We start from the raw sequence: 12,885 nt of genomic DNA on the forward strand, positions 1-12,885 counted from the left end.
ACACATATCCAGGAGAAATTTTTTCGAAGGGCACTGTGCTGCCTGTTCTTTTTTTTTTTTTTTTTTTTTTTTGAGATTTTTATTTATTTATTTGACAGAGAGTGCCTGTTCTTAAAGTAAAATGCCCGCCCCGCCCCCAGCGGCTTATCGTTGCAAGGGGGTAAAGAAGTAACAATACCGGCTGGGACAGAAGGGCAAGTCCGTGACTGAGCAAAGAGCTTTACATCCCCAAAGAGGAGACGGACACTGCGTCTGTCCACACACGAAGCCTGAGAAGCTTGGCCCACCTCACACATGGAGGCTCACGACGGAATCTCATGGAGAAGGACCGATTGTCAGACAAGCCCATAAGGAAGAAACTATTTTTTGAAGTGGGTCTTGCTCTCATGAAGTCAATGTCATAAAAGTGACAGGGACGTTACAAAAATGTTCCAGATTAGAGACCAGGGACGCCCAGCAACAAGCACAAATCTGCCCCAGACTGGGCCGTGGCCCTGCACAGGGGAACAGTATGGAAGATGTGATCGCCAAGCCACGGGAGGGCCGAGAGCGAGAATGGGGAGACGGTCCCAAGCTCAGGACGCGGTCGGTGCCTCTCCCCTCCTCCGCACACAGACCCTCCCGCTCCGGCTCCCAGGGCCTAGGCAGGCTTCAGTCTTCAAACCTTGTCTCTCTCCCAGCTCCTTCTCAAGGGCTAAACACATTCAAACTGCTCCTGTGAAAAAACAAACAGCTCTGTCCTGGACGCTCGTTTTCAGAGTCAAACATGAAGCCGCCACACACACACCCCCACTCCTGCACTTCACGCTGTCCAATATGGAGTGGAGTTTCCCTTTCAGTCCCCCCGACGGACACGTCGGAACTCACTTACTGTACTTCCCTCCCTTCTCCACCTGCGGAAAAGAAACCGCATTTGGTGGCAATGCAAACGGGCACTCTCCAGAGCCGCTCGTGGAAATGGGAACAGCCCGGTCTCCTGAAAGGTGGGACGGCCACGACTACTTGGAACCTGAATTTCTTACAACTGACTGGTAAGGAGTGAGGGGATGAAGAGAAGGTTCAGGAACAGGAGCTCCGAGACCAGACCCCGCGGTCTGGAGCTGACTTCCATTTCCTCGCTCATAAAACAGGATAATCAAAGACCTCGGAGCATTACAGGGATTGAGTGAGGGGCTTCCCACCTCCACCGGGAACAAAGCGATTCTTAGAGAAACCGCCTTTTCATAGGCTCAAGAAGCACACATTACAGGAAAGACACCAATGCCCTCACCCTCTTGCAGAACCTCCCATTCCTGCCGCCTCTCTGCTCCTGCTCTGAGACTGGGTGGGAACAGGTAAGGAGACACAGTCTCAGATGGAGAAGCAGCGCAGACAGGGACAGTGACCTAGTCAAGGTCGCCGGGTGATCTGGGAGAGGAGCTGGATCCCCAGGCAGGCCAACACCCCCAGCCCCGGTGGGCTCCTACCAGAAAGTTCTCCTCCCATGACTTCCGCCCCTGTTCTGCCAAACTGATACAAGGGGTGATGAGGACAGCTCATTGCCATGCTCGGGTAGCAGCTGTTCCCCAGCTGCCGCCAGCCCCAGGGGATCTGGCCCGAGGCCCAGGCTCTGCAAAGACAGTGCACGTGGACGCAGCCCTGGTAAGAGGCAGGCTCCTAACCGGCCTGGGGGGAAGCAGAACTGGGAGGGAGACGAGTGGGTAGAACCAAGCACAAGTACTCAGTTACAGGGTGAACCAGGCCGGGGGTTACAGACTTGTGCCCTGAAAGAGCGTGAGAGCGAGAGCCCTTAGCAGGAGTCGAGGCCCACCCTGAAAGCCTCTTGCCAGCTCCGGGTCACGGGAGTGCATCACTGGTCACCCGTCACATCCCAAAAAAAGTGGCCTCCAGGACACGAGTAGAAGAGTGCCCTGCATCGAACGGCGTAACTTGTGCGTGCCACTGGCGTTCCGGAGGAAGAGCAGAGGCTTGGAACAAGCAGAATGAATGTGTTTAAGCAGGAAGTAGAAGCACCCTTGGCCCCTGGGACCACGCTGACACTCCCCAGGGTAGGAAACGTCTTACCCTTACCTACCAGGGTAGGCCACCCTTACCAGAGCGGGAGGTAGTGTATCGCTCGCCGCACGGCCTGGCTACAGAACAGCGGCAAAGGTCCCAGGTCTGTACGGAACGGAAGTAATCTTTATAAAGGAAGCATCCGGAAAGGCCAGCTCCCATTTGTCTAAATGCACACCTAGAGGTGACTTGTCCTCCAACCCCGACACGCCATCCGCGGTCACCACGGAGCAGTGGTAACGCGCTCCAGATCCATCACTGTCCCTGCATGCGGGGCCGCCAGACAGCCTGGCAACGTGGCAAAGAGGGAGGAATGAATGAGTCATCTTGTGAAAAACGATCGGCCCCTTCCTGCCGGGTTGCAGTGCATCTGAACCTCAGGAGGACAGCACTCTCCAACATCCCCATGAGAAGAAAAAGGCAAAGAATAAAAACCACTCAAGCGAATCAGAAAGGAAAGCCAAGCAGAGAACATAAGCAGATAAACAGAAGCCTAAGGTCTTTGGGGGCCCAGCGGGGCAGCTAGTGCATCATCGTGGCACAGGGCTCCCCAAGAGCCCTTCAGCAAGGCGTCCCATGCCCACCTTAAATAAAGAGCAGAAAGAGAAGGCTGGCTGGAGGCCTCCGCAGCCACAGGCACTGGCCCATCGCTCATCTCTCTCTGGAAGGATGGGAAGCAACCTTCCCCAAGGAGCCACCCTCTTCACCACACTATCCCTCTCCTCTGCTCCTGAAGCACACGTTTCCATGAAAAATGGGGCCCCTCCCTGCCCCCACCCTGCATGCACTGGGACCCTAGCACAGGGGGTGGGCCTATGGGCAGCGCCCTCTCTGTGAGTGTGGGAAGCACCCCCAAATCTAGCCCCCTCCTAGACCTAACAGCACACGGGCTACACATGCACCTTTTAAACACGTAGACCCTCTGCTAGGAACCCCCCGGCTCTAGTACGGGTGACCCCAGGCTGCCAGTCAGTCTCATCCTTGCCGGTGGCTGACAGCTGGCTGGCTGCTCCCCCAAACCCCTTCTCCTTCCTGTGTAATCACAGCTGTGGCAGAACACAGGGCTGCTCCCGGGGAGCAGGTCCCGCCACATTGTACTGCTAGTAGACAGGGATGCCGTGTACCGTGATGCAAGTCGGCCTAATCTGGCCTTCAGACCCTGAAAGGGTGGCTGTTGCCCTTCACTGTGCCCTTTTTCCTTCCCTCGAGAACACACCAGACACATGTGCGTTCGTTTCCCATCTCTCTCTGCCTGCCTCCCTGCCTACTTGTGATCTGTCAAATAAATAAATAAAAATCTTTAAAAAAAAAAAAAAAACCAGTGGGGCGGAATTCAAAGTGTCTTGAAAGAAATCTGAGAGCAGAGATGCAGTCATTAGAAAACAAGGTAAACATACGGAAACAGCATTTGAGAAACTAGAAAGATAACAGCATAACCCTAAAGAAAAAGGAAACATGCATTAAATTTAGAAATTAAATTGCAAACAAAATTATAAATGATCAGTATAACTGAAAGCTATTAAAAATTAAAAATAGCTAAATAAGAAATGAAGACAAGTTTGACAAATCTGACTGAAACACTGAACCAAGGCTTAGAAACAAAGAGAAGGCAGTGAGAGATCCGGAGAAGACCGAGACCACAGGGACCTGGCATGAGCACGCACACCGCTGGGGCCTGAGAGCGCCCGCAGTGACTGCTTTTCCACAGGAAGAAACCCACGCACACACATGAGAGCAACGGAATCGGCTCCAAAATGGGCTCTGGGCTTAGAGGCCTTGATAGAGCCGTGTATCGACTATTAGACCAAAAATATTTGCTTTTTAAGTAGAAAATAGAAAATTTTGTTATTTAAATTAAGGATAGAGAAATAGTGGAAGTTTCTCAAGTCATGTTATGGGGGCAGGCTATCATTTACATGGGACCCCCAAAAATTGAAAATTAGAAAAAAGGAAACTTCTAGAGCAGTGTCACCCTAGCATGAGCCCTACTCCTAAACTTTATGGTAACTCAGGTCCACGCTAATCCCAATCCCAGGACCAACCTAAACTCCAGACCTAACCCTACCACTAACCGTTATCGTAGCCCAAATAAAATTCTGTGAGGGTATTACAAATAGAAGAGTATTAACAAGTATCGGTATGATCTACCAGGATTTATCCCAAGAATCAATACTTTTAAGTTTCATCAGTGGAATTCTCTACAGTAAGAGATGAAAGGAGAAAATCATGGGATTATCTTAATAGCAGCAATGAACACATTTAGTAAAATGCAACTTTCACTTTTGACTGTGAGAAACAACCTGATAGAAGAGCCAGAGGAGGGAACTCCTGTAACTTGAACTGGGCTCAGACAGCCACATGACCATGCTTCCTAGGGAAAGCACTCGGATCGAGTCAGGACGAAATAAAAAAATTCAGCAGAATTTACAGCTAAATTTACACCTATTACAGCTAAAAGTGCTTTAACACATGGCCATGTCCAAATAATGAATACTGACAGTAGCCTGTACACTATTAAATATTACAGAAGCATAATGAGAAAAATCTCAATTACCATAGCCAGGTAACAAAAGTAAGTTGGAAAAGGGCTCAGATGAGAAAATCCACAGTAAGAAAGCTACACACAGCAACTGAAGGCTTAGAACAAATGGGAAAATAGAGTATCTTCCTACATTAGAAAGTGAATAGTGGAAGAAAAGCAACTATTTTCGATTCAAATTATAGCTTTGATCTATCTGAAAATAAATCTCAATATGACACGTTTTTTAACTTAAAAAATCATTCTAGGGGCACCTGGGTGGCTCAGTGGGTTAAGCCTCTGCCTTCGGCTTGGGTCATGATCTCAGGGTCCTGGGATCCAGCCCCGCATCGGGCTCTCTGCTCAGAAAGGGAGCCTGCTTCCTCCTCCCCCTCTGCCTGCCTCTCTGCCTACTTGTGATCTCTCTCTCTCTCTCTAATAAATAAATATTAAAAAAAAAAATCATTCTAAAGTTCATCTAGAAAGTGAGTAGCCAAGAATAGCCAAAATATTTTTCAATAATGGATTACTGGATAAATAGACCATGAAACTAGAATAATTAAAACAGTTGTACCAGCACAAGAACAGATTAGAGAATGCAAAAATAAACACTAATGCATACAATATTTTCATATTAGATCAATTTGCAGGACAAAAGTAGCAGCGCAAATCATTGGGAAAATAAAGTATTTCTCAATAAGTAGTATTTTCAATACTCGTAAGAAAAGAATAACTTATACGTTCACCTAGTAACATACAGCAAATTAAATCCCAAGCGGATTACACAAGTCAGTGCAAAAAATTAAAAGCAGAGAAGAAAACTGAAGTCACTACGCACGTTTAAGAACGGGAAGGGGTTTTCCAAATGTAAGACTGCCCCCACTCGCCATGGCCAAGGCAACGGCGAGTGCCCCGGTGGGGGAAGCCCTGCAGGACGCCCCACGAGGGCAGGAGCTCTTGGGAAGGAGGCGGGCCGTGCAAGCGGCGGCAGAGCTGGGAGCAGCCGCACGCCTTGAGCTTCCACGGCTCCCAGGGACACAGTGCTGGCGCGATCCAGCCGTCAGGCCGCAGCCAGCCCTCCCACGGACGCCTCTCGGACTGTGCATCTCCTGTGACCCGGGGTCCAGCGTGGATGAACACTGCCATCCTCAAGAAGAGGGAAAGCGGATCGTGCCCAGGGCTGCTCACCCAACTACGACAGACATCAGTGACAGGCGCGAATAAGACCCACACACACGTTAACAAAAGGGGATGACGCAAGAAAATCACACCCACAGTTGCCGCATTCCCTAAACCACACAGGTCCGCTGAGACGTGAGTTTTTTCGATACGTACCATACAGTGCCGTAAATGTATTTTTTATTTTCTCTTAGGGTTTTCTTCGTAATATTTTCTTCTCTCTAGCTTACTTTGCCGTAGGGACACAGTATACAGCATAAAAGTATGCGTGAACCAACTGTTTACGTAGGAGCAGGGCTTCCGGTCAGCAGAGGGTTGCGTTTAGGACGAGTCAAAAGTTACACGTGGATTTCCAACTGGGTGGGAAGGAGGTCAGCAACCTGAACCCCATGTGTTCAAGGGTCAACCGCACCCATATAGTGCAAACCGTACAAACTTATTTTAAAAACAATGTTTTCAAAGCAGGTAACGTGGACACGCTGCGTGCCAGTCAGCCGAAAGCAGGGCCCAGGGGGACCCTCATCCCTGAGGTAGAAGCAGGAGGAAAGAGAACGAACGTGTGCCGCAGTGTGTGGGCCCCACAGCCTGCAGCAGCCCCCGCAGGGCCCTCTCTCGGAGTGCTGGGGGAGGGTTAGGACGACGGAGGGCTCACACACTGGGGGAGCGGGCGGGAGGAGGGGACGCACCACGGACAGGCCAGAGCAGGATGGCGCAGGGTCTGGGAGCCTGGGAAAGAACACACCACGAGAGGGGTCACTATGCAGAAGCTGCAGAGCTCAAGGTCCCCAACGAGAAAGATTTTTTCCTGGGCTCAGGGAAGCAGAGGCCTCACAAGCCGGCGAGTGGTGAGGATGAAGCCCCCTGGGGAGAACCAGATGGCCACGGGATGGAGCTGGGCCCAGGCGGGAGCAGAGATGGGCAGGGGCAGGTCTCCTAATGTTTTTGGTGCAACCGTATTTGCTATATAACCTTTTAATTTTTACTCTCAACGAAATTATAAACGTACATAGTTTTAAAAGTCAAAGAACTCCACAAAGCTTACAGCGAACAGTGCCCCTCCCCTCCCCGCGCCTCCGACCCACGACCCACGTGCCATGGGCAATCTTCCTCTCTGGGCTCCTCCCCGCTTTGGTACTTCTCTCCGGAGTTCAAGGATTCCAGTCCTCTGGACCATCACTAACTTCCTACTAGGACAGGGGAGCACCGCCCCCGCCCATGTGCTGTCCTCCTCCGGAGGCTCTGGAGCCCTTGCGCACCCTCTTGCTGGCTCCCCTCTAGTACACAGCGGGCGCTTCCCGGAGTGAGTGAGGGCCTCGTCCGGTTGCTCAGTTTTCTGTGTACTCCTTGCTAATTTGCCTCCCAACTCCCAGCCCCCGGCCAGCTGCAGGCCAAGGATGAATCACCTCCTGAGGACTGCAGCACAGCAGGAAACAGCCCAGGAGCCCGTGCTTCTTGCTCTGGCCTCAGAATGGCCGCTCCACATCCAAATGGATGCTCACAAGCATCCGAAAGCCATCCAGGTCCCAGGGTGTTCAGGGGGCCAACAGGGTAGAGGCCGGGTTCACGCTGCTCTGTAACCCGCTCTTCCCTGCAGAACAGCAGTCACGCCCCCCCACCCCTTCCCCTGCTGCCCGGGGGCCAAGTTCACCCTCCAGAGCCGAAGCTCGTCAGGCTGGGTGGGGGAGGAGGGCTGAGAACCTGGTGGTTTCAAACGCGCTTCCCACGAAGTACCTATTTCGGCCTCATCTTTACTGCCCCTCATCCTCAGAGGTTCACGGCAATGTCATTCCTGAGGCTTGGGGGTCTGTCTGCGGTGCGATCCATCTGCGTTCCGGACCCCCAGCAAAAGCGTGTGCACGCCTCCCCACGTTCTGTGCTCAGATCTGCTATGTCCCTCTGTTTGTCCATCTGCTTTCCGAACTCCCAAACTCTGTCATCTCCTCTTCAGCTCTTGGAGGCCTCTTCCTTGTAAAAATATCTCACCTGTCATTTTAGTGGGTTCGTAAGAAGCAGCAGAGGTCGCTGTGAATTCAATCTGCCATTTTGGCTGAAAATCAAGGGAGGCGGTTTTCATTTTAAGAGGAGTTATCAAGTCATCTTGGATGCTAACAGAAGTGGCCTGCCAGGGAGAAGGAACTACGACACAGAGGAGGGGTCCTCAATGGGGCAGGAGCAAGGTCCTGTGCAGCCCCAGGCCCAGGGAGACCCAGGGGGGTAGGGGGCGGAAGGGCGGAGGGCAGAGGAACAGGAGAGCCGGATGACAGCACTCGGGATGGGAAAGTGAAGAGCCTCTTTTCTCCTTGAACAAGGAGGCACGGCCAATCGCTAAGACTGAGATCCAATCAGATTAGGGACGGGAAGAAGAAAGGCCAGGCATAAGAACTGCCTCGGATCCAAGCAAACCTACTAGGGAACCCGCTGGGATGGGCTCGGAGGCCCTGCACGGGGTGGCCCCAGGCAACACACCCGAAATAGGAAGGAACCAGAGTCACCACCAAGGAGGCCCAGCAGGGAAGGAGGGCCCTGACGGAGGGGTCCCAGTCCTCCCGGCTGCACTCATTACAAGTGAGACTCAAAGTTTTTTTTCGTATTTGCCAAACCTCCCAATTCTGCAGTGAGAATTATTATCTGGAGGCAATGCAGAAAAACACCCTATAAAAATCAAATAACCAAGTCAGTAAGTATTACAGAAAAACAAAAGACCTCAAAGTAAACGAAAATTTCAATAGTTTTGTTAGCACCGTCTCTTAATGTCCTGCTCTTCGTGGTTGAAGTGGTCACAGGCCGAGCGCGGAGACGCGCAGGCGGGGGCTCTGCAGCTCAGCAGCCGTGGGAGCCGTGGCCCTGCTGCGAGTCTGTGGGGTTGCAGGGCTGCGGCCACGTCCAAGCAGAGCCATCACGCAGAAGCGGCTTCACTCCAGACTGATGCCCTTCCCCTCGCTCTAAGGAAGTGTGGAAGGCTCTCAGAGATGTGCAAATGGAAAACCAAGTCCTCCCAAAGCTGCCACGTCCCCTGGGAACAGCGTCTGACGCTCCGCTCCAGCCCAGCCCGTCAGGAAGCCCGCAGGACGGCACTGCAGGACTCGGCTGAGATTAGAATCGGCCCTTTCTGCTCCGACCAGCTCAGTGTCCCGGCAGCTCCCGCCTCACCTGCAGGAGAGGCCACGGGTGCCCTCTAAGAAGCTCACTGCCTTGACTTGACCACGCCTCCGGTAACTCCCAGGACCTGTGCTGCAGCCCCCCAGAATCACGGTCTCGGGCAGCCGGCCTGCCGTGCTCGTCCAGGCCTCTCCGCCCGGCTGCCAGGGGCCTCCTCTCCTGGCGGGGACCCTGAGGTGCTGTGCACACGAGATGGGGCATCACTTGGGGCCAGCCCACCCCACCCAAGCATGTTTGCTTATTTCCAGAACGGTCGGCCCGGATTCCGCATCTGCCAGGAGGAGAAACTTGGACGACACCAGATCTAGGGGGGAAGGAGGCCCAGTACATACAAGGTGTTGTTGTTCCAGAGGCCCTCCCCTCGGGACGTCTGTGAGAACTAGATCCAGACTTGCACAATTACAGAGTTGGTCCCAAGCCAGTGGGGATCTGGATGTCCTCTAAGAAGCAAGTAGTATAACAGCTTTAGTTTAACAGCCCAGCATTGGGAGAAAAAAAGACAACCGAGCTCCCTGCTCCCACACTTGGGCCCTGCAGAGTGAGAAGCGGCCTCTGCAGGATCCTCCAGGCCCCTGATGGGCACCCTGCTGCTCTCTGACCTCATCTCCCCCGCCCCCATACTCTGGGAGTGCTCCAGTGCCCCCGGGCTCGCTCCTGCATCTCCTTCAAGGCTCTGCTCCGAAGGCCCTTGTCAGGGTGGGCCCAGCCGCACTGCAGCCAGCACTCCTGCAGCCCGGATCCTCCTTTCCCTCCTCCACAGCACGAGTGCCCAGCTGACAACTGTGATGCGTTTACTTAGTACATTTATCTTTTGTAAGCCCCACATGGGCCTGAGCCAAAGGAAGTCGGCCTTTCAGAATAGTGCCGGCACACCACAGGCACTTGGTAAATATTTGTAAATGAATGAAAGGACAAACAAGGCCTTTGTTCAAGCAATTTGTTGTTTAGAACTTTCCTCTTCTAATATCAGTCAGAACTCCCGTTACCCTCCAGCCCTAGATACCTGGTGTTCCCCAACTCCTCACCACCACCGCAGTCTCTCCCGAGGGGGCTTCTCATTAAGTCAGGGCCCCTGCTGCAGGCTACAGGCGCCGGAAGCTGGGCGGGCTATGGCTGTAGCACTCTCTGACCAGCACCAGCTGAGCTCAGGTCTCGGGTGGCTCCCTGAGGCTGCCATCAAGACCACCGGGGAGGGCAGACACAGAATTCGGAGCCCCCATCTTATCAACGCGGCAGCTCCTGCTTATCCTACCATTGTGAAGGGACTCGGGCTCGTGGGGTCAGAGGCCTGGGCTCAACCCCTGGTTTCACCATGGACGACACAGTGGTATCCTATCGCTGAGCCTTGGAAAGTGGACATAACAGCAGTAGCCACCTCCCAGGGCGCCGTGAGGGTGGAGTGAGGGATTAGACAGGAAGAATCCGGAGCGGCCCTGCTGGCACTAAGCAAGCACTTCACGAACACTAGCTGCGATCATGACCTCATTAGTATTCCATGCAAGGCTGCTGAAAATCAAGTTTCCCACTGAAAACTTTTAGAAAACAACATTACAAACTTTAGAAAAAGACATCTTAAAGATTTAAAAGGAATCATTTCAAGGTAGTTTTGCAAAGCTGGAGTCAAGGCCACAAAGAGGCGCCCACACAGCCGGGACTCGCCACCACGGCCACAGCATACACCTGTCACTGCTGGCTGGCGTGCACTGGTGAGGCATGGGACAAATGCACGTGTCCGGCAGCGCACACTGACACTGGCCCTCAGGCCCCCTGCTGGACAGTCTGGTCATGTTAAGTGGGAGAAAAACGTTTAACAGAAAAGCAGAAAATGGCTTCTTTTTAAATCTTGGTTCTATAAAATTCAGAAAGAAATCATGCAAATCACTGACTCTGTTGGTGCTCTCAGGCCTGTGACAGGTCCCTCATGTGATGTGAAACCAGGCGACAAGGAGAGGCAGCAAGAAACATGGCTTCAAATGCAAGCAAGATTTTAAAAATCAACTCACGCAGAAAGAACCACGTGATTTAAAGACATAACCTCTATAAAGGCATTACAAGAAGCACTACTTACATGGAACCATGTGAAGAGATCTCTCTCTGTAGATAGCCCTGTAAATGGATTAAAAAAAATCATTACAATTGGAAATCATAGATAGAAAATAACCCAAAGAATAATGTTATCGGGGCGCCTGGGTGGCTCAGTGGGTTAAGCCGCTGCCTTCGGCTCAGGTCATGATCTCAGGGTCCTGGGATCGAGTCCCACATGGGGCTCTCTGCTCAGCAGGAAGCCTGCTTCCCTCTCTCTCTCTCTCTCTCTGCCTGCCTCTCCGTCTACTTGTGATCTCTCTCTGTCAAATAAATAAATAAATAAATAAATCTTAAAAAAAAAAAAAAAGAATAATGTTATCGCCTTAGATGCCAAATTTTATCAAACCAAAGGAATTTATTAAAAGAATGTACTCAAAAATCACGTCAAAGGCAGTTTCCCAGAGGGGGGAAAAATCCATAGACAAAGTTAGATTCTAGACTGAGTTCAGAACTTAAGATATAGATACAAGTTTAGGGCCCCAGACTCCCCTAAAACCCAGAGTCGTAAAGCTGATGCAAAGTGTTGGGAAAGTACAGATTCTTAATTCCTTGGTCGTGTGGGGAGCAGTAAGGAGGGTAGGTGGAACCCCTAGGTACTATGTGGTCTCAGGTCCAAGTCTGAAAAGTGCTTCACTTGGACAGGACGAGGCACCCTGCCTTTGCAAAGACTTAATGTGCAAGTAAATGGCACTGCCAGAGGCTCCTACAGGCAGCCCAAGGCCTGTATACAGTGATGCCTAAAGACCAGAGGAAGATTAGAAACCCCTAACAGGACATCCATCCACTTCCAGCCAAGACAGAAGAAGACAGACCAGATTGACAGTGAAAACCGAGACAAAGACACAAGACAGGGTTATGAGACACAGAACAATGATCCCTGAGGGAAGGAAACAAATGTGATGCATCCTGACTGCCAGCCTACGGCTTGGGGGAGTTTTCTGGCTATAGTTCAGGAAGGAGGAACCTAGCAAACCCAGGGGAGTCCCAAGATGAGGAAGCAGCTAAAATTCAGGGAAGTGAGCAGCTAGAATTAGCAGGGTAGAGTACCCAAGAGGAGGGAGCTGCAGAGAGAAATGTTCCAGGGACCTCGAGGTGAATCAACTTGAGGCTTCAGCTAGACACCGATCAGCATGTGTGGGTGAGCAGTCTACTGAGGACAAGGAAGGAGCCCACAGAAAGAGCGGGCAAACAGCAGCTGTGGCTCCCACAGCTCCAGGAGTAGTTCAGACTTCCAACAACCAGATGAGGAAACCCTGCCACACGGGGCCACTGGCCAAGCACTTGGAAGAGCACCGCCCAGCAGGAGGGCCATCTTAACACCGGACCAAGCCGGTGTACTAAACCGTACTGCCTAACAACATTCAACAACACAGCACCCAGGGATCTAAACTTTCCGAGTAACTTAAATGCATTCCTCCAAAAGTTTAAAATATTTGAAAGAATACAGACCCCAACAATGCAAAATATACAATGTCTTTCATCCATTCAAAAATTGCCAGGCTTGGGGCGCCTGGGTGGCTCAGTGGGTCAGGCCGCTGCCTTCGGCTCAGGTCATGATCTCGGAGTCCTGGGATCGAGTCCCGCATCGGGCTCTCTGCTCAGCAGGGAGCCTGCTTCCTCCTGTCTCTCTGCCTGCCTCTCTGCCTGCTTGTGATCTCTCTCTGTCAAATAAATAAATAAAATCTTTAAAAAAAAAAAATTGCCAGGCTTTCAAAGAACCGTGAAAATATATCTCATAATGAGAATAGTTGATCAATAAGAAATACAAGGAAATAATTAGTACACAAGGTCCTTAAAACAGCTATTATAAAGACACTGTATATATTCAAAAAGATAGAGGGAAAACACAACATGCTAAGGAGGGACATGAAAAACATTTAAAAAAGCCC

At 51.5% G+C, this 12,885-nt stretch overlaps 1 protein-coding gene across 11 annotated transcripts in view; it reads right to left on the reverse strand.

Annotated features, from left to right (window-relative positions):
• Window positions 1-12,885, reverse strand: part of PCBP3 (poly(rC) binding protein 3) — a 244,439-nt gene that overhangs the window by 153,033 nt on the left and 78,521 nt on the right. For 10 of the 11 annotated variants that reach the window (XM_047718025.1, XM_047718070.1, XM_047718043.1 and 7 more), the window contains exon 2: window positions 10,980-11,017. Coding sequence is in view for 1 of the 11 variants with exons in the window: in XM_047717989.1 (XP_047573945.1) it covers window positions 10,980-10,989 (10 nt within the window). In the remaining 10 variants the exon portion in view is untranslated. Of the gene's footprint in view, window positions 1-10,979; window positions 11,022-12,885 lie in introns of those variants that run through there. The other variant, XM_047717989.1, reaches the window with a different exon arrangement.

The sequence above is a fragment of the Lutra lutra genome, chromosome 1 (assembly GCF_902655055.1).
Source record: "Lutra lutra chromosome 1, mLutLut1.2, whole genome shotgun sequence".
Lineage (NCBI taxonomy): Eukaryota > Metazoa > Chordata > Mammalia > Carnivora > Mustelidae > Lutra > Lutra lutra.